Here is a 26,350-nt window from a genome sequence, read left to right as displayed (position 1 = left end):
TGTCTGCTATCTGAATTTCAGAATCTCTTGGCCTGTCTGGAAAATTCTCTTTTATTATTTCATGAAGTAAAATCTGTATTATAAATTGAGGCATGTTCTGTATTACAAATCTGTATTATAAAATCTGTATTATAAATTGAGGCACATTCTGGTTGGGTGCACAAATGTTAATCTGTTAATCATATTTTACAGAAGTAAAATTGTATCCTTCGCAGCAACCTCATCACCTTCCAGAATTCATATAAAGTGAATATTAGCTCTCTTCAAATTATCCCAGAGCTCTCTGAGAGAATGATCCATTTTTGTTCCCCACTTTTTTCCCTCTTTGAGTGTTTGGGAGCATTCAACAGCTTTGTCTTCAATGTTAGAGATCCTTTCTTCTGCCTGGTTCTATTCCGTTACTGAGGGATTCTACTGTATTTCTCAGATCTTTGAGGGCTGCAAGTTCTTGTCTCAATGTGTCAAAATCTTTGGTGATTTTGTCTTTGTATTCGTTGAATTATTGAGACATGTTTTGAATTACTCCTTGAAATTCTAATTCCGTCTTTACCTCCATTCTATTGATCTTATTTGCTATCCAAATTCTCAACTCTATTTTTGACATCTCAGCCATTTGTTTATGAATGGGATCTTGTGCTGTGTCTACCATATTGTTCCTTGGGGTAGATGATCTTCTCTGATTATTCATGTTGGCAGAGTTTTTCCTCTGATTCTGCCTCATGATTGTTTTTTGCTGGTTGGCTAGATGGGCAGATAAGGTGAAATTGGGTTGACAGCTCCTGGAGTTGGGGATAACCTGCCCTTTGTCAAGGACGTGGGACTGGTGACTGCACCTTTTTCCCCTATAGCTTTGCACAGGACCTGTACAGTATTACAGTCTGAGGCTGAGGAAACCTGCTTGGTGTGGTGGGGTTAGGTGGGTCTGTCTTGTATTCAGCTGGTTCTTGTCTAATCCGAGTGGATCAGTGACTCTGGTGAAGTCTTAGCTGTGGAGAAATACAAGGAACTAAGACACCCCACCTCCCTCGGACAACAACTGGAAGAGGAAAATCAACCCTTCCCTATAGCACAGAACCAGGGTACCACCCGAGAGGGTCGTTGGGTGATTGGCCCAGGTTAGCAGTTCTAAACCAATTCCAGTCAGTACAAAGTCTCAAGTGGGAGCATTGGAAAGATACCCAGCAACTAGGTGGCGGAGGTCTACTGGCTGCTCAAATTTGGCTCACTCCAGTGCTCTATGGAGTCAGAATGGCCCTCCCAGTTGTAGAGTTGGACCAGGGGGCTGTGTCTCTTTCTCCACTTTGCTCCTCTTTCACTCCCAGTCACTGGTGACCCTACCAGGGTGAGGGTCTGCTCCAATAAGCATATGAATTGGGGCTTTGCACCTGTTAGAGTCAAAGGATGGTCAATGCCCCCGCGGCCCGGCTACTACCCTCTGCCACCAGCTGGCTGGGGAAGCTGAGGCCTGCCTGCCTCAGGTACTCTATAGCCACTGGTGAGTGTTCCACTTGAACTCAGTCTGAGGGTAACAAGTCAGCAAATGCTTTTCTCCCTCAGCCACTGCACCTTTGCCCCAGCCGCTGTGCTGCACTGGTATCCCTATAGAGCAAGTTCTGGTTTCCTCTGGCAGTTCTCAGAGTTGGGGAGGTGTCTCTCCAAGATTAGACCCCGGTTGGATTGCTCTATTGTTGCTGAATCTTTGTGGGAAGTGACCCTGCACAGCTCCCAGGCAACTGCCACAGCCAGGGAGTTCTGGCTGTAGGAGCAGCTCCGGAGCGTGGGGCACACAGATCCAGCAGCAGGATGGGGAAGGTTGCATACGGTTCTGGCAGTGTCTGACACCCGGTGACTTCGGCAAGGAGAGTGCTCAGCTTACAACTGTGGCCCAGTTGGGCGCAGTGTGGAGGCTCCTCAGGGTAGGGTGTGGGGGCCGGGGCGCAGGACCTATGACTCTAACAGGACAGCAGGGGAGGCTCTAGCCAGGCAGAGGTGGGGCACTTGATCTGGCAGGGTGGGGGACACTGCTCATGAGCCTCCTGCTGCAGTCTCTGCAGAGGTTAGGCTTCTGGTTCGTCAGGCAAGTGGGTAAGGGGAAGTTCAGAATGGCAGGGAAAACAGTTCAATTTTTCTGCCTGGCAAGAGAGTGCTAAGGGTCACAACATGATCCCTCTGGGGAAGTAGACCCCACTTCCTACAGCTCTCACCCATGGGGTAAGAGAAGAGGTCTTCAGTTCACCACTTGCCTGTAGAAAACCTACAATTTGGGGCATTAATGTTGGGTACATAAATATTAAGGATCAAAATGTCTTCTTGACTAGTATACACTTTTTGTATTGTCCCCTTGACTAGTATATAGTATCCATCTTTGTCTTTCTTTTGTTGCTTTAAAGACAGATTGTGTCTGTGAAAAGTATTGTGACTACCATTCTCTTTTGATTTCCCTTTGTAATATTGTTTTCCAGCACTTCACCCTGAGTCTTGATTTATCCTGGGGGTTCGGGGAGGGAGGTTAGATGTATTTCTTGAAGGCAGAAAATACTAGGCTTGTATTTTTTAAACCAGACAGCTATCTTGTGCCTCTTCAGTGGGGAATTCAGGCTGTTCACATTTATTGAAAGAATTGACAAGTAGGGAGGAGTTCTGTTCATCTTGTTGTGTGGAGGTTTGTTGCTTTGTTTTATCACTTGGGCCTGTGGAAGTTAGGGTTTGTATTTTAGTTTCAGAGTAGCTTTAATTTGTTGGTGGTCTCTTGTATTGGTTTGTGTATAATACTGGTTTGAGTACTTCTTGCATAGCAGGTCTAGTAATGGGAAATTCTCTCAGTGTTTGTTCATTAGTGAAAGATTTGATTTCTCCATCAAATATGAAACTTAGTTTATAGGATATAGAATCCTATGATGGCAGTTGTTTTGTTTGAGTGGATTGAACGTGGGAGCCCACTCAGTTCTGGCATGTAAAGTTGCAGCTGATAAGTCAGCTGCCACCCTAATGGGTTTTCCCTGGAAGGTGAGCTGTTGCTTACACCTGGAAACTTGCTTGCAGAATTTTCTCTTTTATGTTGACTTTGCCCAGGTTAATTACAAAGTGTCTAGCAGATGCTCTGTTTGTACTGAGATGACCTGGTGTTCAGTATCCATCTAGAAGGAGTATGTCTGAATCTGAACCTTTGACGGTTCTTGGGGAAATTTTCATTTATGATGTGTCATCCACTAGAGCTTCCACCCCATTGGAATGCTCTTATTCTACCTCAGGGATACCTATAATTTGTATGTTTATATACCTTATGTGGTCCCATAATTCTGTAAGAGATTTCTCTGCTTTTTCACTCTTTTTTTCTGCCGCCTTCTTCTTCTTCTTCTTCTTCTTCTTCTTCTTCTTCTTCTTCTTCTTCTTCTTCTTCTTCTTCTTCCTTCTTCCTTCTTCCTTCTTCCTTCTTCCTTCTTCCTTCCTCCTTCCTCCTTCCTCCTCCTTCCTCCTCCTTCCTCCTTCCTCCTCCTTGCTCCTCCTTCCTCCTTGCTCCTCCTTCCTCCTTCTTCTTCTTCCTTCTTCCTCCTCCTTCTTCTTCCTCCTTCTTCCTTCTTCTTCTTCCTCCTTCCTTCTTCTTCTTCTTCCTCTTCTTCCTCTTCTTCTTCTCTTTTCTTTTCTTTTTTTTTTTTTGAGATAGAGGCTCACATTGCTGCAACTTCAAACTCTTGGGCTCAAGCAATCCTTTTGCTTCAGCCTTCTGAGTGCCTAGTGCCCACCAAAACGCCCAGATAGAGATGGAATCTTGTTCTAGCTCAGGCAGGTCTCCACCCACCTCAGCTCAGGCAATCCACCCACCTTGGTTTTCTGCCTTCATAACTCTGCCTGTGTTGCATGAGGACATAATGATTTTCCTATTTTGCTCTGATGTTGGAAGACATCTGTAGTTTGAGAATTGAATAAAATGAAAATACATGTAACAGGAATAGTTATGGCTTCTAGGAAGGATTTTCCAAGTGATCTGAAAAGAGGAAACTTCAGGAATATGAATTGTGTTCCTGTCAGTGTGATTTGAAAATGATGTCCCTCTCTTTCCCTGACAAGAGGTTAATGACAATGCTGAGTATATTCTTCCTCCTTCAAACACAGTTGATGACTGGTTATAGAAGATGCAGGCTGTTCAATTTGAAAAAGGACAGTTATTTTAGAATAAAAATACAAAGTTTATGGAAGGAGTGGACAGCTAATTAGTGTTGTTGATGTTATGGATTTACAAGGAAGTAAGTCCTACAAGTGGTGGAAAAATTATTCTTCTGGCTGATGAAAGTTGCATTTGTGAACAGCTACATCCTTTACTTATTAGGTAAGAAGGAGAGTGGAGAAAAATTGCAGACATACCTTTTTACAGAAGAAATCTCATCACTCATCTGTGAACAGTATGAGGAACAGAAATTCAAGAAAGAGGGGAAAGACCATCATTTTCTGACTCTTGAGGAAAGTCTAAATAGGAAGATGCATTTTAGAACACAAAATGAAAAAATCAACAAAGGATTGTATTGTTTACAGCAGAAGAAATGAAAAAGGTGGAAGGAGAGTAATAATTTTCTACTATGAGAAAAGTAAGAGGCAGTCTGGATTTTATCCTGGAGGTTGCGTCAAGAAGAATCTCACTCAAGAAAATTACAAATAAAAATAAACAAAAATGCTTTGATTATTTTTATGTAACCTAAAAAGTAATAAAACCATCAGGTGACTTCATATTTATGTTTTTCTCTTTTAAAACCGTAGGATCATTACAAGTAATTCACCAACCTCTTTCCTACCCCAAATTAATAAGAGCTGAGGAATGAATAGGTGAGTGGCAGAAAAATTGGATTGGAAAGGGTAAAATGACTGAGTTAGCATGAGACTCTTGTCTTCAGTCTCTGAGATTTTTTCTTCTCCATGATTTAATCTACTGTTGAAACTTTCTACTACATTTTGAAACTCTGTCAATGACTCCTTCAATTCTTTAAACTTCATTTTGTCCTTTCTAATTTTGTCCAGATCCTTGGCAACTTTATGTCTTTAATTCATTTCTTGGCTCAATTTTTGGATTACTTTTTGGTAACTTTCTGCTTTCCCTTCAGTTTCTCAATCATTTTTGCCATTCATAGTCTAAATTATCTTTCTGTCATTTCCATTGATTTCTTCATAGGTGAGATCTTCTTCCGTGGTAGTGGCAGTGTAATCCTTTGGGGGAGTTGATCTGTTCTGATTTTTCATGTTACCAGTAACTTTTCTTTGGTTTTGCTCATGTGTGGTTTCTTCTGTATTTCTTCCCCTTATGTATTTCTGCTTTCCTTTGATCTTCTTTGCCTTTGTGGTTTGAGGTTGAAATGACCCTCTGGTACAGGGATGAAAAGGGAGAGAAGAGAAAAGAAATGAAGAGAAGACAGTGAGAAAGAGAAAAAAACAAAATAGGCCAGGCACAGTGGCCCATACCTACAATCCCAGCATTCTGGGAGAATGAGGTGGGAGGGTTGTCTCAGCTCAGGAGCTTGACACCAGCTTGAGCAAGAGTGAGATCCTGTCTCTACCTAAAACAGGAAAAATCAGCCAGGTGCTATGGGAGGCCAATGCAAGAGGATCTCCTGAACTCATGGCTTTGAGGCTGCCAGGCTGACACCATGGCACTCTAGCCTGGGCCACAGAGTAAGACTCTGCCTCAAGAAAGAAAAGTCTATGTATCTTTCTTTATTTGAGGCTAATATGATCCTCTTTGGTGCTCTGAAAGAGATAAATAAAAAAAAAAGGAAAAAAGAAAAAAAAATTAAGAAAAATTAAAAAAAAAGTTGCAGTAACACTGGGTGATGCTCCAGTATTTTGGGGAAAAATTAAGAATACCAGGTTGCGCTCCATTATTAGGAAAAAATATATCCAATTCTGGGTGTGGTGGGAGCTGGAAGTTTTATCTGATTGCCATGGAGATCTGGTCTTATTTTCCTGTTTTTATTCATGGTGTGGTAGCTGTGTGAAAACTGAAGGGTGGGGGAAGGGTGCCGTAGTCCAGGAGATTGTGCCAGATGCTCAGGTAGTTACAAGGAAGACTGTGTGGTATGTGAGGCCTCTCCCTGAATTGTCCTGCACCTGTGGGATCAACTCAACGATGATTGTCGGTTCTTAGAAGGCAGAACCAAAAGTGAGTGTGCTGCAGGTCTCTGGAAAGCTATGCCAAACTTGGTCCCTGTGGGTGTCAGCTGGCTCAGGGCTTCAGTGATCTCCACTCCACTTCCATGACTCTCCTAAGATGATGGTAGGGTGCTGGGCAGTTATGTTTCCTTCTGACCAAACTCTATGTCCAAACCTGCCTACGTGCCATGCCAGTGAATTCCCAGCTGCAAGCCATTAACTGCGTCCTAAAGAAACCATAGGCACAATGTACTTTAGGTCCCTGACAGTCCTGTGGGACTTCAGTTTACACTTGCTTCATGCCACAACCTATATCCAGAGGGATAGGTCTAGGGAGCCATGGCGGGCAAAGGAGATTCTGTGGTAGACTCCCCCACGGGTTTCACATGAGGCTCTGTTCCTGTGTCTGTACATGCTCCCTTGCTTCTGTTTTCTGTGCAGGCCTCCCTCCCTTTTTATCTTCTTGGATCCTGATGCTCCCCTCTGTTTCTCTGTGCCCCCACAACACTGTTTCTGGTTGGGATAATCCAGATGGAGGCAACTGGACTGACAGTCCTCTCCCCAACCTTACTGAGAGTGGCTGATGTAGAGATGTCTCAAAGCTGCCATCTTGGAGTTCTTTCTCCATTTGGGACTTTTTAATATGGGCCATTCTCACTGTAGTTAGGTGATATCTCATTGTGGTTTTTATTTTATTAAATTTATTTATTTTTATTGTTAAATCATAGCTGTGTACATTAGTGCAATCAAGGGGTACAATGTGCAGGTTTCGTATACAATCTGAAATACTGTCATCAAACTATTCAACGTAGCCTTCATGGCATTTTCTTGGTTATTGTATGTAAGCATTTGTATTCTGCCTTTAGTAAGTTTCACCTGTACCCATTCTAAGATGCACCCTAGATGTGGCCCCACCAATCACCCTCCCTCCACCAAAACCTCCCCCCTCCCTTCCCCTTCCTTGGCCCTTTCCCCATAGTCTTGTGCTATAGTTGGGTTATAGTCTTCATGTGAAAGCTATAATTTAGCTTCATAGCAGGGCTGAGTACATTGAATACTTTTTCTTCCATTCCTGAGATACCTTGCTAAGAAGAATATGTTCCAGCTCCATCCATGTAAACATGAAAGAGGTAAAGTCCCCATCTTTTTTTAAGGTTGCATAGTATTCCATGGTATACATGTACCACAATTTGCTAGTCCATTCGTGGGTCGATGGACACTTGGGCTTCTTCCATGACTTAGCAATTATGAATTGGGCTGCAATAAACATTCTGGTACAGATGTCTTTGTTATATTGTGACTTTTGGTCTTCTGGGTATAAAGCTAGTGAAGGAATTACAGGATTGAATGGCAGGTCTATTTTTAGGTCTCTAAGTATTCTCCAAACATCCTTCCAGAAGGAACATATTAGTGTGCATTCCCACCAGCACTGTAGAAGTGTGCCCTTTCTCCACATCCACGCCAACAACTCTGGTTTTGGGATTTTGTTATGTGGGCTACTCTTACTGGGGTTAGGTGATATCTCAAAGTAGTTTTGATTTGCATTTCTCTGATGATTAAGGATGATGAGTTTTTTTTCATATGTTTGTAGATTGTGTGTCTGTCTTCTTTAGAGAAGTTTCTCTTCAAGTCCCTTTCCCACCCTGAGTTGGGAGCACGTGTTCTTTTCTTGCTAATATGTTTGACTTCTCTGTGGATTCTGGTTATTAGACCTTTATGAGAGGTACAACCTGCAAATATTTTCTCCCATTCCGAGGGCTGTCTGCTTGCTTTACTTACTATGTTCTTGGCTGTGCAGAAGCTTTTTAGTTTATCAGGTCCCGGTAGTGTATTTTTGATACTGCTTCAGTTGCCTGGGGAGTCGTCCTCATAAAATATTCACCCAGGCCGATTCCTCCAAGAGTTTTCCCTGCACTTTCTTCAAGTATTTTTATAGTTTCATGTCTTAAGTTTAAATCTTTTATCCAGGGAGAGTCTATCTTAGTTAATGGTGAAAGGTGTGGGTCCAGTTTCAATCTTCTACAGGTTGCCAGCCAGTTTACCCAGCACCATTTGTTAAATAGGGAATTTTTTCCAAACTGAATGTTTCTAATTGGCTTGTCAAAGATGAAATAACAGTAAGTAGCTGGATTCATCTCTTGGTTCTCTATTCTGTTCCAGACATATACTTCTGTGCTTTTGTGCCAGTACCATGCTGTTTTGATCACTATTGATTTATAGTACAGTCTCAGGTCTGGTAGCGTGATTCCTCCTGCTTTGTTGTTATTGCTGAGTAATGTCTTGGCTATTCGAGTTTTTTTCTGATTCCATATAAAACGAAGTATTATTTTGTCAAGATCTTTAAAATATGACAATGGAGCTTTAATAGGAATTGCATTACAATTATATATTGCTTTGGGTAGTATGGACATTTTAACAATGTTGATTCTTCCCAGCCATGAGCATGGTATGTTTTTCCATCTGTTAACATCTTCGGCTATTTCTTTTCTTAGAGTTTCATAGTTCTCTTTGTAGAGATCTTTCATGTCCTTTGTTAGGTATACTGCCAAATATTTCATCTTCTTTGGCACTACTGTGAAAGGAATAGAGTCCTTGACTGTTTGTTCAGCTTGGTTATTGTTGGTATATATAAAGGCCACAGATTTATGGGTGTTGATTTTGTAGCCTGAGACATTGCTGTATTCCTTGATCACTTTTAAAAGTCTTGTAGTAGAATCCCTAGTGTTTTCCAGATATACGATCATATCATCTGCGAAGAGTGAAAGTTTGATCTCCTCTGACCCTATGTGGATACTCTTGATCACCTTTTCTTCCCTAATTGCAATGGCCAAAACTTCCATTACAATGTTAAATAGCAATAGAGACAATGGGCAACCTTGCCTGGTTCCTGATCTAAGTGGAAATGATTTCAATTTAACTCCATTCAATACGATATTAGCTGTGGGTTCTCTGTAGATGGCTTCTATTAGTTTAAGAAATGTCCCTTCTATTCCAATTTTCTTAAGTGTTCTGATCATGAAGGGATGCTGGATATTATCAAAAGCTTTTTTGGCATCAATTGAAAGAATCATATGGTCCTTATTTTTTAGTTTGTTTATGTGCTGAATTACATTTATAGATTTACGTATATTGAACCAGACTTGAGACCCTGGGATAAATCCCACTGGTCATGGTGTATAATTTTTTTGATGTGTTGTTGGATTCTGTTTCTTAGGATCTTATTGAGTATTTTAGCATCAATATTCATTAGTGATATTGGTCTATAATTTTCTTTTCTTGTTGGGTCTTTCCCTGGTTTGGGGATCAAGGTGATGTTTGCTTCGTAGAATATGTTGGGTAATACTCCTTGTTTTTCTATGTTTTGGAAGAGGTTTAGTTGTATAGGTAGTAGTTCTTCTTTAAATGTTTGGTAGAATTCTGACGTAAAGCCATCTGGTCCTGGGCTTTTCTTTTTAGGGAGATTTTGTATAGTTGATGCTATTTCAGAACTTGATATAGGCCTGTTCAACATTTCCACTTCGTTCTGGCTAAGTCTTGGTAGGTGGCGTGCTTCCAGGTATTGGTCGATTTCTTTCAGATTTTCATATTTGTGAGAGTAGAGTTTCTTGTAGTATTCGTTAAGGATTTTTTGAATTTCTGAGGGGTCTGTTGTTATTTCATCATTACCATTTCTGATTGATGAAATTAGAGATTTTACTCTTTTTTTTTCCTGGTTAGGTTGGCCAAAGGTTTATCTATTTTATTGATCTTTTCAAAAACCAACTTTGGATTTATTGATCTACTGTATAATTCTTTTTTTCAATTTCATTTAATTCTGCTCTGATTTTGGTTATTTCTTTTCTTCTGCTGTGTTTGGGGTTGGAGTGTTCTTCCTTCTCCAATTGTTTGAGATGTCCCATTCTTTCCGTTTTCTTGAGGAAGGCTTGCAGTGCTATAAATTTCCCTCTTAGGACTGCCTTTGCAGTATCCCAGAGGTTCTGGTAATTCGTGTCTTGATTGTTGTTTTGTTCCAAAAATTTGCTGATTTCCTTCTTAATTTCGTCTATAACCCATCTATCCTTCAGCATGAGGTTGTTTAGCTTCCATTTTTTTATATGGGTATGTAGGTTCCTGTTGTTATTGAGTTCAAATTTTATTCCATGATGGTCTGAGAAGATGCAAGGAATTATTTCTATTTTTTTAAATTTGCTGAGGTTAGATTTGTGGCCTAGGATGTGGTCGATTTTGGAGTATGTTCTGTGGGCTGGTGAGAAGAATGCGTATTCAGTTTCGTTGGGATGAAATGTTCTGTAGATGTCTGTTAAGTCCAGATGTTGAATGATTGAGTTTAAATCTAAAATTTCTTTGCTTAGCTTCTTTTTGGAGGATCTATCCAGCACTGCTAAAGGGGTGTTAACTGCTATGGAAGTGGAGGAAATCGAGTTGCTCATGTCCGTTAGAGTTCTCTTATAAATTGAGGTGCGTTGTGGTTGGGTGCATAAATATTAATAATAGAGATCTCATCATATTGAGTATTACCTTTAAGAAATATGAAGTGTCTGTCTTTATCCTTTATTATTTCCATTGGTTTAAAGCCTGTTGGGTCTGTGAACAGGATTGCAATGCCTGCTTTTTTCTGCTTTCCATTTTCCTGGAATATAGATAACCATTCCTTCACCTTGAGTCTATATTTGTCTTTTAATGTAAGATGCGATTCTTGTATGCAGAAGATATCTGGCTTGAGTTTTTGTATCCAGTCAGCCAACCTGTGCCTCTTTAGAGGACCGTTTAAACCATTCACATTAATTGAGAATATTGATAAGCCTTTCAAGAGTCCAGTGGACATTTTTAATCCTTTTGCGACTGTGGAAGTTTGAATTTGATCAAGATTTTCTGGGTGAGTTTACTTTTGTGGTGGAGGATTACGCTGGTCTGTATGGAGGGTAGGTCTGAAAATATCCTGGAGAGCTGGTTTAGTTATGGTAAATGTCTTCAACATGTGAATGTCATTGAAGTATTTAATTTCTCCGTCTTAAATGAAACTCAGTTTAGCTGGGTACAGGATCCTGGGTTGAATGTTATTTTGTTTTAGGAGATTGAAAGTCGATGATCATACTCTTCTAGCTTGAACGGTTTCAGCAGAGAGATCTGCAGTTATTCTGATATTCTTCCCCTTGTAGGTAATGGTTTTCTTTCGTCTGGCAGCTTCCAGAATTTTCTCCTTCATATTAACTTTAGTGAAATTGATTATGATGTGTCTGGGGGATGTCTTATTTGGGTTGAGTCGTGCTGGAGTTCTGAAACTGTCTGCTATCTGAATTTCAGGATCTCTTGGCATGTCTGGAAAGTTCTCCTTCATTATCTCATGAAGAAGAGACTCTGTGCCTTGTGAGGCCACTTCGTCGCTTTCGGGGATCCCTGTAAAACGAATATTAGTTTTTTTGTCGAATTATCCCAGAGCTCTCTGAGAGAGTGATCTGTTGTTGCCATCCGTTTCTCATCCTCTTTGAGAGTTTGGGAGCTTTCGAAACTTTGTCTTCAATGTCAGAAATCCTTTCTTCTGCTTGCTCCATTCTGTTACTGATGGATTCTACTGTGTTTCTCACATCTTTGAGGGATGCAACTTCTTGTCTCAGTGTGTCAAAATCTTTGGTCATTTGGTCTTTGAGTTTGTTGAATTCTTGAGATATCTTTTGGGTTACTGCTTGGAGTTCTAATTGAATCTTATTTGCTATCCAGATTCTGAATTCGATTTCTGACATCTGAGCTATTTGTTTGTGCATGGGATCTTGTGCTGTGTCTGCTCCATTGATCCTTGGGGGAGTTCATCTATTCTGATTATTCATATTGCCAGAGTTTTTCTGTTGATTTCGCCTCATGATTGTTTTTCACCGTTGCCTCTGGCCATCCACAGAGTTGGGGAGGTGTCTCTCTAAGCTTGGACCGCAGCAGGATCACTCTATTGTTGCTTGATCTTTGTAGGGAGTGACCCTGTGTAGTTCCTCTGGGCTGCTCCAGCTAGCGAGTTCTTGTTGTGGAAGCAGCTCTGGCGTGTGACACACCCTGATGCAGCAATAGGGCGAGAGGTGGTGGTTTTTTTCCTCTGAAAGCTTTAAAATTGTCTCTTGACTTTGTTCTTAAATTGCACTGAAGCATATTTAAATTTGATTTAATCTGATCCGGTTTAGTCCGAGGTTTTAAACATTTCTATGATTTGAGGAAATATTTGATAATTATCTTTTAAGATACTGTTCCCCACATTTTCTCTTTTGCTCATCCTCAGACTTCTGTTACGTAAATAAACTTCTACTTTTTTTTTCACACATTCTAACTATTAATATGCTTTGTCAAATCATTTTATCCTTGTCTGTATATTCTGGAGGGATCCTTGACTTAATTGGCTCTCTAGTTATATGTCTTCTACCATTTAGTCAATCAATTGTGCTCTTTATTTCAAAGATTATTTCTTTCATACCTAATATCTGTAGTTGATTATTTATTAGTAATTGACTTTGCTCTGTGTTTCCAATATTTTTTCTTTTTGTTGACAATATTTGTTATGCTTACTTTTGAGTCCTTACTGTTATCTGGGCCACTGATATTGTAAGGTAGCTTTATTTGTTAGATTTTTTTCAAAGTGCTTTTGTTATTTACACATTTCATTCTCCGCTTCATCTCTCTTTAAGATCTCATATTCCCTTGGAACTATAAGCTACCTTAGTTCTGTGTTGTTATGTGGTTGTGTGAAGGACCTGGGGAGGAGTGAAAGTCTGTACCACAACTTTTAAGACTACAGATAGCTTTACGTAATAGAATGGGGTGGTTTTTCAGAGTGCAGAGCTTCTGATGTTACAGTCGGAGCTTAACTACCCATTCTTTGCTTTTGTCCTAAATAGTCTTACTCTTCAGAGAACCTCCCATCCCGTCTACCTCAGATACTGCTGTTTTTTGGAGCTACCACTTTTAGATGTGGATACGACCAGGTACTCAGGGGAAAAGGGAAATAAAGAGAATGCTCAGGGACTGGACCCCTCTTCTGTACTGATTATCAATTTTTGCCTCATCTGTGTTCTTGTGCTGTATTTGTATAAACGTATCACCACTTGCTGGTACTGCTCCTTTCCTTCCCAATGTGAGGGAGAGAGAAGGGCCTAGGAAGAAAGTTCTCTTTACCCATAGGTTATTCTATGTTATGGTGTAGGCCTTCTTCTACTTGAAGAGATTGTGTTTTTCAAGAGTTCTATGGTAAAAAATTTTCTGGAATTTGTTAAGCTTTACTTTTGCCTCTGTAGCATTTCTAGGGTGCAATTTCTAAAGAGAGCCAGCAGGCTGTGCTGACTGCTCCTCTTGTCTTTTCTAGTTCATTAAAAAATGCTTTTAAGTAAGGTCATGTGCCACATAACCTCATTTTGGTTAATGATGGACTGCATATATCATGCTGTTCCCATAAAATTATAATACGATATTTTTACTATGTTTAGATGCACAAATACCACAGTGTTACAGTTGCCTACAATATTCAGTATAGTAATATACTACACAGGTTTGTAGCTAGCAGCCATAGATTATACCCTATTCCCTACGTGTGTAGCAGGCTATACCATCCAGGTTTGTGTAAGTATACTCTGTGACATTCCTACAATGAAATCACCTACTCATGCATTTTTTTTTTTTTTTTTTTAGAACATAGCCTTGTTGCTAAACAGATATGTGACTGTACATATATATTTAGTGTCTTTACTTGATTAAAATTATTAGGTCATTAAATCTGAAATGTCTCATTTTGAAATCAAAAGTTTGGTTTATTATATCTCAAATAAGAAGCAGCACAGTTAATTAAAGTATGCACCTGAACTAGCAACACAGTTTTGCCATCTTAATAGTAGCTTGTGTATGCCAGCAGTGAAGAAGCCTGGAGAGCTAGTGGCGACTGAAATTGCTAAAGGTATTCCCACAGCTTGTTGAGAACTGAAAATTTTTCTCTTGCAAGAAATGATTCAAAGTCAGTTGGTACAGAATGTGGTGAAAATGGTGGATGATGGAGTTTGCAAGTCCAGATTCTGTAGTTCTAGGAGCATTGTTTGTTGTCTTGCAAGAGAATTGGTCTGCCTCTCTTGACCAATCTTGGCTGCTTAATTGCAAGCATCATCATCATGTGGTTGGAATAGACATCACTGTAATTGATTAACTAGGTTTCATGAAGCTGTAGTGGATAATACCAGTACTGGATCACAAAACAGATATCAATAGCTTTTCTTGATGAATATTTGGTTTTGGACTGTGTTTCGGAACTTCATCTTCACCCAACCATTGTACTGAAAGCTTGTGATTGTCAAAAGAATTCATTTTTCATCACACACAAGAATATGGTCTATAAGTAGTTTGCTTTTATGTTGTGTCAGTAAACACAGGCAAGCTTCTCTTCTGATGCTTAATTCATGTGGAACCTATCTAGCTTCTTTACCTTGACAGTTTGTTTTAAATGGTCTGATATTGTTGGAATAGTAATGTCCAACCTTGATGCTAATTCATGCATAGTTTGAGATGGATTTGCATCCACTACAGCTTTCAGCTCATCATTATCCACCTTGTTTTCAGGTTGCTCATGTGGCTCATTTTCAAGATTAAAATCACCAGAATGGCGGCACCTGTAGCTCAGTCAGTAGGGCACCAGCCACATACATCAAAGCTAGTGGGTTTGAACCCAACTTGGGCCAGCTAAAACAACAATGACAAACTGTAACAAAAAAATAGCTGGGCGTTCTGGTGGGCGCCTGTAGTCCCAGGTACTTGGGAGGATGAGGCAAGAGAATTGCTTAAGCCCAGGAGTTTGAGGTTGTTTGTTGTAAGCTGTGAAGTTGCAGCACTCTTCCCAGGGCAACAGAGTGAGACACTTTCTCAAAAAAAAAAAAAAAATCACCAGAATGGAACTTCTCAAACCATCTATATACTGTGTGTTCATTAGCCACATCCTTTCCAATACTTCACTGATATGTTGAGCTGTCTGCACTGCTTTGGTTCTACAATGAAACTCGTATTCAAAAACAACATGAATTTTTGACTTATCTGTGGTTTCACAAAAAATTGCTCTAATTTTTTTGAAAGATAACTACAAGCCGAAACATGTCTTTGAAGAATGAGAATATACCTTCACAATAATAATTTAAAAAACCAAATCAAGAAATGTGAAGGTGAAATGTTTGAGATATCAGCTGTCAAACTCAGTACTTAAGGAAATTAGACATTTCATATTTAATAACCTAATACTTTCTCTTTTGGTGTGTGGTTTATTCCTATGTAGCAATAAGTTCTGGAAACTTAGAACAAACAGTAGTGATTCTTTTCTTAAACTCAGGGAAAAGAGGGTAATTTCTACTTAATTAAAAACCTAAGACATTAATACTTTCAATTTGTAACTAATTACTATTATGGTCCAGCTAAATCACTTTTTAGGTATTTTTGTATTTTCATGCTATGTAATGATTCTAAGTTTTACTTACAGAATTCTCAAGAATGGAGATTCAACATACTGCTTTTCTGCCTCTTAGATCCTACAGTGCTCAAATTGCAATATGCTGTTAATAAAGTTCAGTAAACAGAAATCTATCTCTTGGCAGGATTTGTCAGCTTCTTTAGAAGCAGTGTATGGACAAGCCAAAGATGGAACAAACTCTGAAGAAATACTTAGGAAATTTTATGATTGGAAATGTGATAAAAAACAGGAGTTCACCAATGTTAGAAGTGAAACAAATGCTTCTCTACAACGTCTTGTAGCATGGTTCCAGAAAACCTTAAAGGTAGTAAGAGCTTTTGTTCAGGGGTATTTGTGGCATAAGCCAGGGAATGTATGTATTTTAAATTGTACTTTCTTGTTCAAGAGCTGACATTGTCTACCTCCTATGTATCAGATTTAAACTTGCCACTTATGCAGCCAAGTTTTTTTTTTTTTAAAGAGACAGAGTCTCACTATTGAGCCCTCAGTAGAGTGCTGTGGTGTCACAGCTCACAGCAACCTCCAACTCCTGGGCTTAGGTGATTGTTTTGCCTCAGCCTCCTGAGTAGCTGGGACTATAGGTGCCACAATGCTAGGCTATTTTTTGTTGCAGTTTGGCCGGGGCTGAGTTCAAACCCGCCATCTTTGGTATATGGGGCTGGCGCCCTACCCACTGAGCCACAGGCACAGCCTGTAGTCAAGTTTCTTTATGAACTTTTACTCAGACTGTTTCTTTCATTAGTCTCAAAAAACATCATCTTGATCTTGTCCCTGTTTTTCCTCATATGTCTTCTCTAGATGAACCTCGTGACTGCTTTTAACTGTACCTTTTTTTTTTTTTTTATGGTACATAAGTTTAGGAGGTATTTTATCAATTTTCTACTTATTTCCTCTACATTATGCAGGGTCTTAGCCTAAAATGCTCCGCTTCAGGTATAAAGGAATAATAAGTGCTAAATGAATTAACCAAATGAGATATTTTATGTTTTTATTTTTGTAAATGAGGTTTTTGATCTGTCTGTGGAAGAATCACTGACTTCGGAAGATACAATCAGTAACATTGATGAAATCCTAGAGAAGACCGAGTCAAGTGTTTGCAAAGAGCTGGAGATATCTGTGATTGTGAGCATTGATATTCTTTACTATTGTTTTTTAAAGTAATAATAATTATCCCATTAACCAATAATGTGGTTTCTCATGCTCTAAATAGTGTTGAAACTGGTCATTGCTTATTTGAAAGAGGAACAGCGAAGTTCTAATCCAAACACAGTATAATCTTACTCTTCCATAAAGTGGTGCTTTTATTTTAATAGGACATTTCATATTAAAAATATAAAATCTCATGTTAAATTCTAGGAAAACCCCTCTTAATCAGAGTGGATACAGCTTTCTCTTTTATTTGATTATTGAGTCTATCATAGCCAATGACAATAGGAAAAAACTCCTTAGAGTTTGTGAAAACTTGAAATAAATTCTGAGAGACCTCTGAAAATAAATACACAGGACTGATTAGTAGACAAATTAGTAGTGTCAAAGTAAAAATTAGTGAGGAGGGCTATTTAACCTTTTTTTCTTTTCTGCTGCACATTGGGCCCCACAGTAAATACAGAAGCACCAAGGACACTGATTATCAAAAAAAAAAATCCATTTATACTTTTCATGATATCCAACACCACGGGTAAGCAAAAATAGTCCTCACAAAATCTATGGACCATTGAAAGAGAGAGATTCTGGTAGCTCTTCTAAAGAGTATTTTGTAATTTTAACATTCCTTACTGGGTCTCTTTCCCAGTTATTCAGGCTGGTTTCCAGTGTCTCAGTGGTTATACTTTTCATTTTATTTATTTCTATTTCTTGCAGTTTTATTTATATGACATTAAAAATATGTTACAAATTTTTGTATTGTTAAATAAAACTGATTTGTATGGTTTTTGATTTTAGAAATGGTTGTTAATGGATGACTTCTAAAATTAACTTAAAGTGTTGAAGTTCTATATATATCGTTTAGTTCTTATATTTAGCCATTAGTAGTATTCTAAGTTTTCATTAACACTCTACTCCAGAGAGCTTTGGGAATAATAGTGTAACAGGAGTAAAATTTCCCATAAGAACATCTTTGATATCAATTTCTGTTCTGTCTAGAAAAATTTTGTATTGAAATATTTTAAAGGAAATACAAATCTGTCAAAAATAATTTTTTTCATTGTTATTGAAGATTTTAACTATTTGGGATATTGCTTTGTGCATAACTATGTGTATGATTTCCTTTAGGAACATGGTGATGCAGACAAGGAGATCATTTTAAATACATACAGTCAAGTACTGCAAAAGATCCGTTCAGAGGAAAGTCTCATTGCCATAGTACAATCTAAGTACAAGGACAGTATCGAGGTTGGATTATGCCTTCTCTATTGGTCTTAAAAATTAATGCTTTGAATATTTTAATACTTAAATTTTTCTCACATAGTTTAATACTGTCAGTAAATTATTATTGCCAGAATTTACTAGCTGGAAGGAAACTGGGAATGATGATTTTTGTTGATGTAGATATGTTGTTTTTTATTTTTATATTTATTTATTTATTTATTGAGACAGACTCTCACTCTGTTGCCTAGGCTAGGATGCCATGGCATCATAGCTCATGGCGGCCTCCCACTCTTGGGCTTAAGAATCCTCTTGTCTCAACCTCCCAAGTAGCTGGAACTACAGGTGTATGCCACTACATCCAGATAGTTTTTCTATTTTCAGTAGAGATGAGGTCTTGCTTTTGCTTAGGCTGGTCTTGAACTCCTGAGCTCAAGCAGTCTGCCCACCTCAGCCTTACAGAGTGCTAGGATCACAAGTGTGAGTCACCATGTCCAGCCTTATATATTGTTTATTATAGTCTTAAGTCTTTGACTTTCTTACATTGAGATCATAACCTTTATTATTATTTTCTTTCTGTCTATACAAGTTTACTTATAGAAAATTTGCTATGTACAGAAAGATCAGAAGAAGAAATAAAAACATTGCTTATAATCCTCTTAGCCTAAGAGATAGTTTCAGAGTATTTCCTTTCTGGGTAATGATATCCATCCATATATCTATATATATATATGCACACATATACATATGCATACATGCATATATAAGATGTGCATTGAATTGTCTTCTCAAGCCATTTTGAAAATATTTTCTTCATTTAATGGCATATTATAAATGTTTTCCAAAACAATTAATGACTGTCATTTATACTGTCATTTTGAGTTACTAAATCATCATCTGTGTAGATGATGTACAACAACGTTATCTACCTTCTCATCTATTGCCAGCTTTTATACCATAAATAACACTGTACAGATCTTCATATATAATTTATAATGTGTATTTTGTCAGATTTCTAAAATAATTACTAAGTTAGAAGGAGTGGACATTATTGTCAGACTGCTTTTTGGAAAAATGATTTCAGTTTACAACCTCGCTAGAAATTCCCTTTGCCATCCACACTAGTAATGTTCCTCTACAGTATGCCTCAGTTTGAAATACCATTTTTGCCTTTGCTAGTTTGAGAGCTGGTATTCTTTGAAATTGGTTGATTGAATTATCTCGTTGAAAATTATGGAATTTCTTAGTGTCTTAATCTGAGTTCAGTAAATACTAGTTGAATCTTAATAGCAAAATAATAAATGTTTACTAAGTGTTTAATAAATACTGTTGTCTGATGTGTTAAAAAATATAGTAATTCTTTCACTTAGTTTAAAAAGCAGATTATTGAATGCTTAAATAAGAGCCCCAGTGTGGATCATTTGCTGTCCATTAAGAAGATATTGAAAAGCTTAAAAGCTCGACTGAGATGGAAATTGGTTGAAAAGAATAATTTGGAAGAAGTAAGAAAACAAGTTCTTCTGATTGAACTCTATGTGAACCTACTTTTACTTGGTCTCTGCTTCATAAAAGTAATGCATAAATACACTCTTTTAAAAAGAGAGGCCTTACTTTACCATTTTATTTTATATACCGACTCTTTTTTCTGTGTATGTAAATAAAAGTGAGATTACATTCATAGTGTATTACCCTACACTAAATGTCTGCCTTGGTTTTTAGTAACATGAACATTTTAGAATAATTTTTAAAACTCTTGGTTTGGACTGTTATAATGTCTGTTGTAATACACACCTACTACAAGAAGGTGACAGATAGGGTACTCCCCTGAAGGTAGAATTTTGTCATAAAGTATTTTTTTTTTTTTTTGTAGAGACAGAGTCTCACTGTACCGCCCTCAGGTAGAGTGCCGTGGCGTCACATGGCTCACAGCAACCTCCAACTCTTGGGCTTATGTGATTCTCTTGCCTCAGCCTCCCGAGCAGCTGGGACCACAGGCGCCCGCCACAACGCCCAGCTATTTTTTGGTTGCAGTTTGGCCGGGGCTGGGTTTGAACCCGCCACCCTCGGCACATGGGGCCAGCGCCCTACTCACTGAGCCACAGGTCATAAAGTATTTTTAAGATCATAGTATCTTTTGCTAACTCTATTCTTGTGGCTAGATCGTTTTTATTGCCAGTATTTTAAATTGTTTTCATATGATAGTAGAGCTGGAGGATTAGGATCCTTTTATTTGTACTTAACCTCCTCCTTTAGGCTTGAAACTTTATAAGATGGTAATTCTTTGTATTCCCTTGCAGTTTCAATTTACATACAAAAGGCTATGATAAAGTTGATCTTTTTTTAGTCTAATTTTTCACCTTTTGGAGAAGTCTAACTTTTTTTTTAGACATTTAACTTTTAAAGCATTGCATACTTTTAAGGTGGCTTGTTTATTATCATTGGAGTTTTGTCGACTCTTTGTGAGTCCCACATCATCATTCCTCTAGTACACTTCACACATTCACACATTTACTCACTCTTTTTTTTTTTTCTTTTCTTTTCTATAGAGCCGGAGTCTTACTTTGTTGCCCTCTGTAGAGTGCTATGGTATCACAGCTCACAGCAACCTCCAGCTCTTGGGCTTAGGTGATTCTCTTGCTATAGCCTCCTGAGTAGCTGGGACTACAGGCGCCCACCACAACACCCAGCTACTTTTATTTTTTGTTGTTGCAGTTTGGCCGGGACTGGGTTCAAACCCACCACCCTTGGTATATGGGTCCGGCGCCCTACTCACTGAGCCACAGGCGCTGCCCCTCATTCTTGCTTTGTTTTCAACCAAATCTCACATATAACACAATTTCAGGGAATTCAGTTATATTCTGATTCTATTCTGAACTTTAAATTTATGATGGCAGTTGGCCATCTCAATCCTAAAGAAAATCTATGGTAAATTAACAGACAAGAAAAATCTATGTAATTGATTTATGTCTTTATTTTTTGTAATTCCTTTTTGTAGGTTTTAGAAGAGTAATTGTTAGAATAAACTGATATAAGTTAATTCAACAAATGTTAGGAAGGTCTGTTCTGTGCTGGATACTAAAAGATACATAGAAATCATACAGGGCAATTTACTGTATTGTATTAATTCTTAAAGGAAGATTTGTTTTTAGTCTGCCTTATAAGCCTGTAAAACTACTTTTTCTGTCTGATTAAAGTCTGATGAACACGATGGATCTGAAATTGAAAAAATAAAACAAGAAATAACCCAGTTACGCAACAGTGTCTTTCAAGAAATTTATCATGAGAGGGAAGAATATGTGAGTATTTGATTGTTTGGAGTTTTAAATTAGATTTTACTATATAAAAATGGAATTCAAATGTACAAATTTATAGAGTATAAACAGAAGGCTAGAGTATTATTTAAGCATAATGTTGGAATGGAAACAGTAGCTTAAGTTAGTTGAAAAACAAAATACTACTACCTAGTTTTAGGATGGGGGTGAGGAATTACATCTTTTAAGTCTCCATTATATTGCTAATTTTTATGACTCTGGGAAAATTAGTGTATTTTCTTTTTACAATATGTATAATACTGTATTTTTTGTGCAAAAGATGTTACGAGAAAGAAGTTAGTTAAGAAACATGCTTTGAAAATAAAAATACTATTTTATAGCTATCTTCTAGATGTTTGACAAGTATCTAGAAATTTTGCTTAATAAACAGGGCATAAGTGACTTTTCTTTTTGTAAGGCTCCTCAGTTTTCACATTGGCTTCAAAGTGACTTATGTAGAGCCACATTTATTTTTATCTCAAGGCTTTTATGAGTGTTTTTCTTCTTAAATGAAATAACTTTAAAAAAGTCACTGGTTCTTAATTTTGAGAAATAATGACAGTTTTATGATTCAAATTGGTGTATTTTAAATTTTAGTTTGGAAGTGAATGAGGATTTTGACTTTAGGTAAGATTTGTGCTTATGTGTATATGCAAAGCTTAAAATTGGTAAGTAAAATTATCTTCTGTTAAGATGCAAGGTGACTCTTGATTTTCACTCAACATTTCTTAAAGACGGCAAAAATCAGTGATTATCTTATTAGATATATAACAAGGCAGATGCTGGTATATAATATTTTCCTGAAGAACAACATGTCACAATTGACTATACGTTGATCTACAATAAAAAATATTTTTTAACTTAAGGAGAAGCTGAATACCTTGGCACAGAAATGGTTCCCTGAGCTGCCTCTGCTTCATCCTGAAATAGGATTACTTAAGTACATGGTAAGCTTTGTTTTCCTTGAGAATTATGGGAGTGCTGTAAAGTGATGATGTTAACATTATGTCAGTGTTAAATTTATAGTATCCTTTTTATAAAAATATTCCTGATGAATGTATTTTAGATTTTTTTTTTTTTTTTTGTTTTTGAGATAGAGTCTTAACTTTGTCACCCTCGGTAGAGTGCTGTGGTGTTTAGCTCACAGCAACCTCAAATTTTTGGGCTTAAGTGATTCTCTTGTCTCAGCCTCCCGAATAGCTGGGACTACAGATGCCTGCCACAACGCCCGGCTATTTTTCTTTTTAGAGACAGGGGTCTCACTGTTGCTTAAGGTGGTCTCAAACCTGTGAGCTCAGGCAATCCACCCACCTTGCCTCCCAGAGTGCTAGGATTTCAGGTGTGAGCCACTGCGCCTGGCCTCTATATTTTGGATATTATTAGAACTTTTTCTCAAGTTACACAGTACATATTTTTAATGTTAATTTGCTTCACCCCCCGTATTCTCTTTTCCTTTTTCTATATTTTGCATGACACTTATTTGAATTATATATGTTTTTGAAATGATAAAATATTTATAGCTATTTCAAGAGTTTGGATAAAAATAAGCTATTGCCATGCCTGAAGAATTTAAGCAGAATGTTTATTTTAAATAAAAGTAGGCTGGGATAAAATTCTAAAGAAGTTGATTAAGGTAGAAATATTGAGATGGGTATTGTTTTCTAGGTAGGCAGGATTCAAAATTTGAGAGATCAACATATTAAACAGGGGCTGTATGGAGCAGGACTAGTAAACTCTGGCTGTAAAAGCAGACTCCTTTAGCTCTGTGTTTTATATTGCCTACTAGGGATGAGGGATTAGATGAGATATTTATTCATTAAGATTGTCATAAAAATTATTATGATAGCTTAAACATAGTACAGAAAGGGATAGTTGTGTAGATATCTGAGTTTATTCTTATAAAAGATTAAAGTTCCCTGAATTAAACAATCACTGGAAAGTCTTTCCAGACTAGACTTTAAAATGAGTTTTTCCTTCCAACTGTTTAACTCTAGCTTAGGACTGTCTCATGTAGTATGGACACGTGAATATATACTGCCATATAGGACTTGAAAATTAGTTTAAGAATATGCTAATATACTTTATTGTGGAAAGGTTTTAATCATGACATATGGCAGCCATTAATGACTTTAAGATGTTTGTGACATATTCCTAAGATTTTTTTGTAGGTCGGTATATATATTATGGGATGCTTAAATACACTGACATTTAATAAAGAACTAGAAAACAATCCGATAGCCCCTCTTACTAAAAATACACAGCAGTAATACTTGATTAAAATGTTGACTATCAGATTTTAGTGCTAAAAATTACTCCTTTTAAAAAGTAGCAGAAATATCTAGTATTGTTAAAATATTTGAAAGCCATTTCTATCTTTGGAAACTCTAAACAGAGGCAGTGTTGTTAATATTTTTAGACTTTCTATTTCCATTCTACAACTACCTTTTTAATTGTCATTATTTTAATATTGTTAGGAAACATAAAGTTTCTAGGAAGCCTGTCTGGAAATGATTAATCTTAATCATTTCCAGAATCTGTTCAAGAACTATAGCAATAATTACATATATGGTGATTACACTTTGGGGATTGTTCAAGATCTAGGAACTGGAAAAAATACAAACCTTTAAACTTTTTTATTTTATTGGTTTTTCCAGTAGAGTTGATGATATCCTATCATTTAATTAAAAGCATGTGATTAGTTATGTTGATGATTTAAAGTGCTGGGATTGTTTGGATTCTTCAACTAATAAAAACTTGTGCCTAGAACTCTGGTGGTCTTTTTACTATGAGCTTGGAACGGGATCTTCTTGATGCTGAGCCCATGAAGGAACTTAGCAGCAAGCGTCCTTTGGTATGTTCTGAGGTTAATGGGCAGATAATTCTTTTAAAGGTAAGTCTAAGTTTGTTCTTCTGGGGAATTTAGTAGTATAAAAGGGAGTGGTACTGTTACTTTTCAGGAAAGGAAAAAAAACCCGCTGTTTTCTAAAGTATGTAAACTGATGAGTCTGCTTCCAGTTTAGTTACTAGAACTAAGTTCTGCTTTAAAGTTTCCTTCATTTCCCTAAATAGAACATGTCTTTAGTATGAGAAACTTGCTTTCCTATTTTGGGTAAACTTAACTACATTCTATCCAGTAGGCTTTTTAAATTTTTTATTTTCTTGATTTCTCCTTGAAATCTCAGCTGGCTGTTGCCTCTACAATCTTCTGCTCTTTAATTTCTTCTCATTATTGATCTGGGAAACTGTTAATCATGATAATAGGAGCATTAATTTGACCTTATTTACTACACATTCTAGAATGTGTAGTAAGGTATAGGTAGAATTGTTATTTCCTTTCTAAATTATATCATTCAAAGCAGGCAGAAAAGGTACTTATAAACTTAGAAAATAAAATTGGATATAATTTAACTTAAATAAAATTATTATGCTTATGTTGGAATGACGTAGAATTAAGAGTGGGAATTTTAATCTTGGAATTACTAGTGCCTATTTTTGTTTGTACAAGGGCTATTCTGTGGATGTTGACACAGAAGCCAGAGTGATTCAGAGAGCAGCCACCTACCATAGAGCTTGGAGAGAAGTTAAAGAAGAGTCAGGGTTACTACCATTGATATTCCTGTTTTTGTGTAAGGTAAAGTTCCTATGCTAATCTCTTGCAGAAAACATTTTATTTAAGTAAGTTTAACTCCAAGTTTGAAAGCAAAAATGATCTATTGGAATCAACACATATTTTAAAAAGTTGAAGAATTTTTCACTTTGAATCACATTCTCTGTTTTGCTTCTTAGTCTGATCCTATGGCTTACCTGATGGTCCCATACTATCCTAGGGCAAACTTGAGTTCTATTCAAGCCAGTATGCCTTTAACTTCAGAAGTAAGTAAAAAACAGTATTTCTATGGCTATGTTAAATGAGAGAATGATACCTAATACTTATTCAGGGAATACTTCATGCTATGTACTATGTAAAATTTTGACTTTTATCCTATTGTCACATCAACCCTGTGATATGAGTTATCCTGTTACACAGACGAGAAAAAGTCTTAAAGTGAATTGCATAGGGTCTCTCTGCCAGAGGTAGAGTTGGGACTCAAAATTAGGTCCTTCTGGTTCCAAAGCCTAAGCTTATAATACAGTTAAGCTGTATAGCATGTGAACTGCCTACAATAACATTTGGTATTGATAAATGCTTAAGTGACAGCTTGAATTTTTATCATTGTAAATTTAGGGTTAGTAATTATAATAAAGGAGGCCCGGATTCTTGCTATTAGTAACACTATTTTAATTTCCTTTTTTCTAGATATTTATGTAGTTGTTTTTGTAATCTAAGTCTTCTTAGAGACTGTAGAATATACATGTGATTGAACACACATGTGCATACACACCATATCACAATTACGTAATCAAGGCTTCATCTGGCTCATACATAAATAAATAATTGTGCAGTTTTTGGCCAGGACTGGGTTTGAACCCGCCACCTCTGATATATGGGGCCAGTGCCCTACTCTTTGAGCCACAGGTGCTGCCCATTCATCTGGCCTTTAATTATTTCTTTTTGCTGTACTTGTATTAATTAAAGTTTCATTTGGAAGAAGCTTTAGTCACTTCTGGATCAATCTTTTAATTAGAGAAAACGTTCAAGTATTAAAATAAATGATTTTCCTACTTCCTAACTTCTTTGTGTGTACTTATCTATAGGAAGCTTTAAAGGTCATGAAAGGTGTTGCCCAGGGCCTGCATACCTTGCACAAGGCTGACATAATTCATGGATCACTTCATCAGAACAATGTATTTGCTTTAAACCGTGAACAAGGAATTGTTGGAGACTTTGACTTCACCAAATCTGTGGTAAAATATCTTAGTTTTATTGCTAATTTATTATAGGATTTGTGCCTTCAGTTAAGGTATGTCAAATATATTAAGGAATTATCTACTATCAACTAGGTGCTGGAACTAGAGTTTCTCAGTTTTTCATTGTATATTTTAACTGTTAAGTCTTAGGAGCAACCCAACATTACACTGAATGGCACTGACAACATTAATCATTAATTATTTTACCATCATCAGGAAG

The 26,350-nt window shown here is 37.3% G+C and overlaps 1 protein-coding gene across 2 annotated transcripts in view; it reads left to right on the top strand.

Annotated features, from left to right (window-relative positions):
• Window positions 1–26,350, top strand: part of STK31 (serine/threonine kinase 31) — a 178,516-nt gene that overhangs the window by 101,447 nt on the left and 50,719 nt on the right. Inside the window, exons 11-20 of one of the 2 annotated variants that reach the window (XM_053609069.1) lie at window positions 15,732–15,911; window positions 16,613–16,729; window positions 17,879–17,998; window positions 19,342–19,473; window positions 21,166–21,267; window positions 22,149–22,229; window positions 24,047–24,172; window positions 24,788–24,913; window positions 25,069–25,155; window positions 25,978–26,127. In XM_053609069.1, the coding sequence (XP_053465044.1) occupies window positions 15,732–15,911; window positions 16,613–16,729; window positions 17,879–17,998; window positions 19,342–19,473; window positions 21,166–21,267; window positions 22,149–22,229; window positions 24,047–24,172; window positions 24,788–24,913; window positions 25,069–25,155; window positions 25,978–26,127 (1,221 nt within the window). The remainder of the gene's footprint in view (window positions 1–15,731; window positions 15,912–16,612; window positions 16,730–17,878; window positions 17,999–19,341; window positions 19,474–21,165; window positions 21,268–22,148; window positions 22,230–24,046; window positions 24,173–24,787; window positions 24,914–25,068; window positions 25,156–25,977; window positions 26,128–26,350) is intronic. The other variant, XM_053609068.1, reaches the window with a different exon arrangement.

This window comes from Nycticebus coucang, chromosome 11 (genome assembly GCF_027406575.1).
Source record: "Nycticebus coucang isolate mNycCou1 chromosome 11, mNycCou1.pri, whole genome shotgun sequence".
Taxonomy (NCBI): Eukaryota; Metazoa; Chordata; class Mammalia; order Primates; family Lorisidae; genus Nycticebus; species Nycticebus coucang.
The sequence above is the reverse complement of the archived record's forward strand: the minus strand, read 5'-3'. Positions and strand labels throughout refer to the sequence as shown.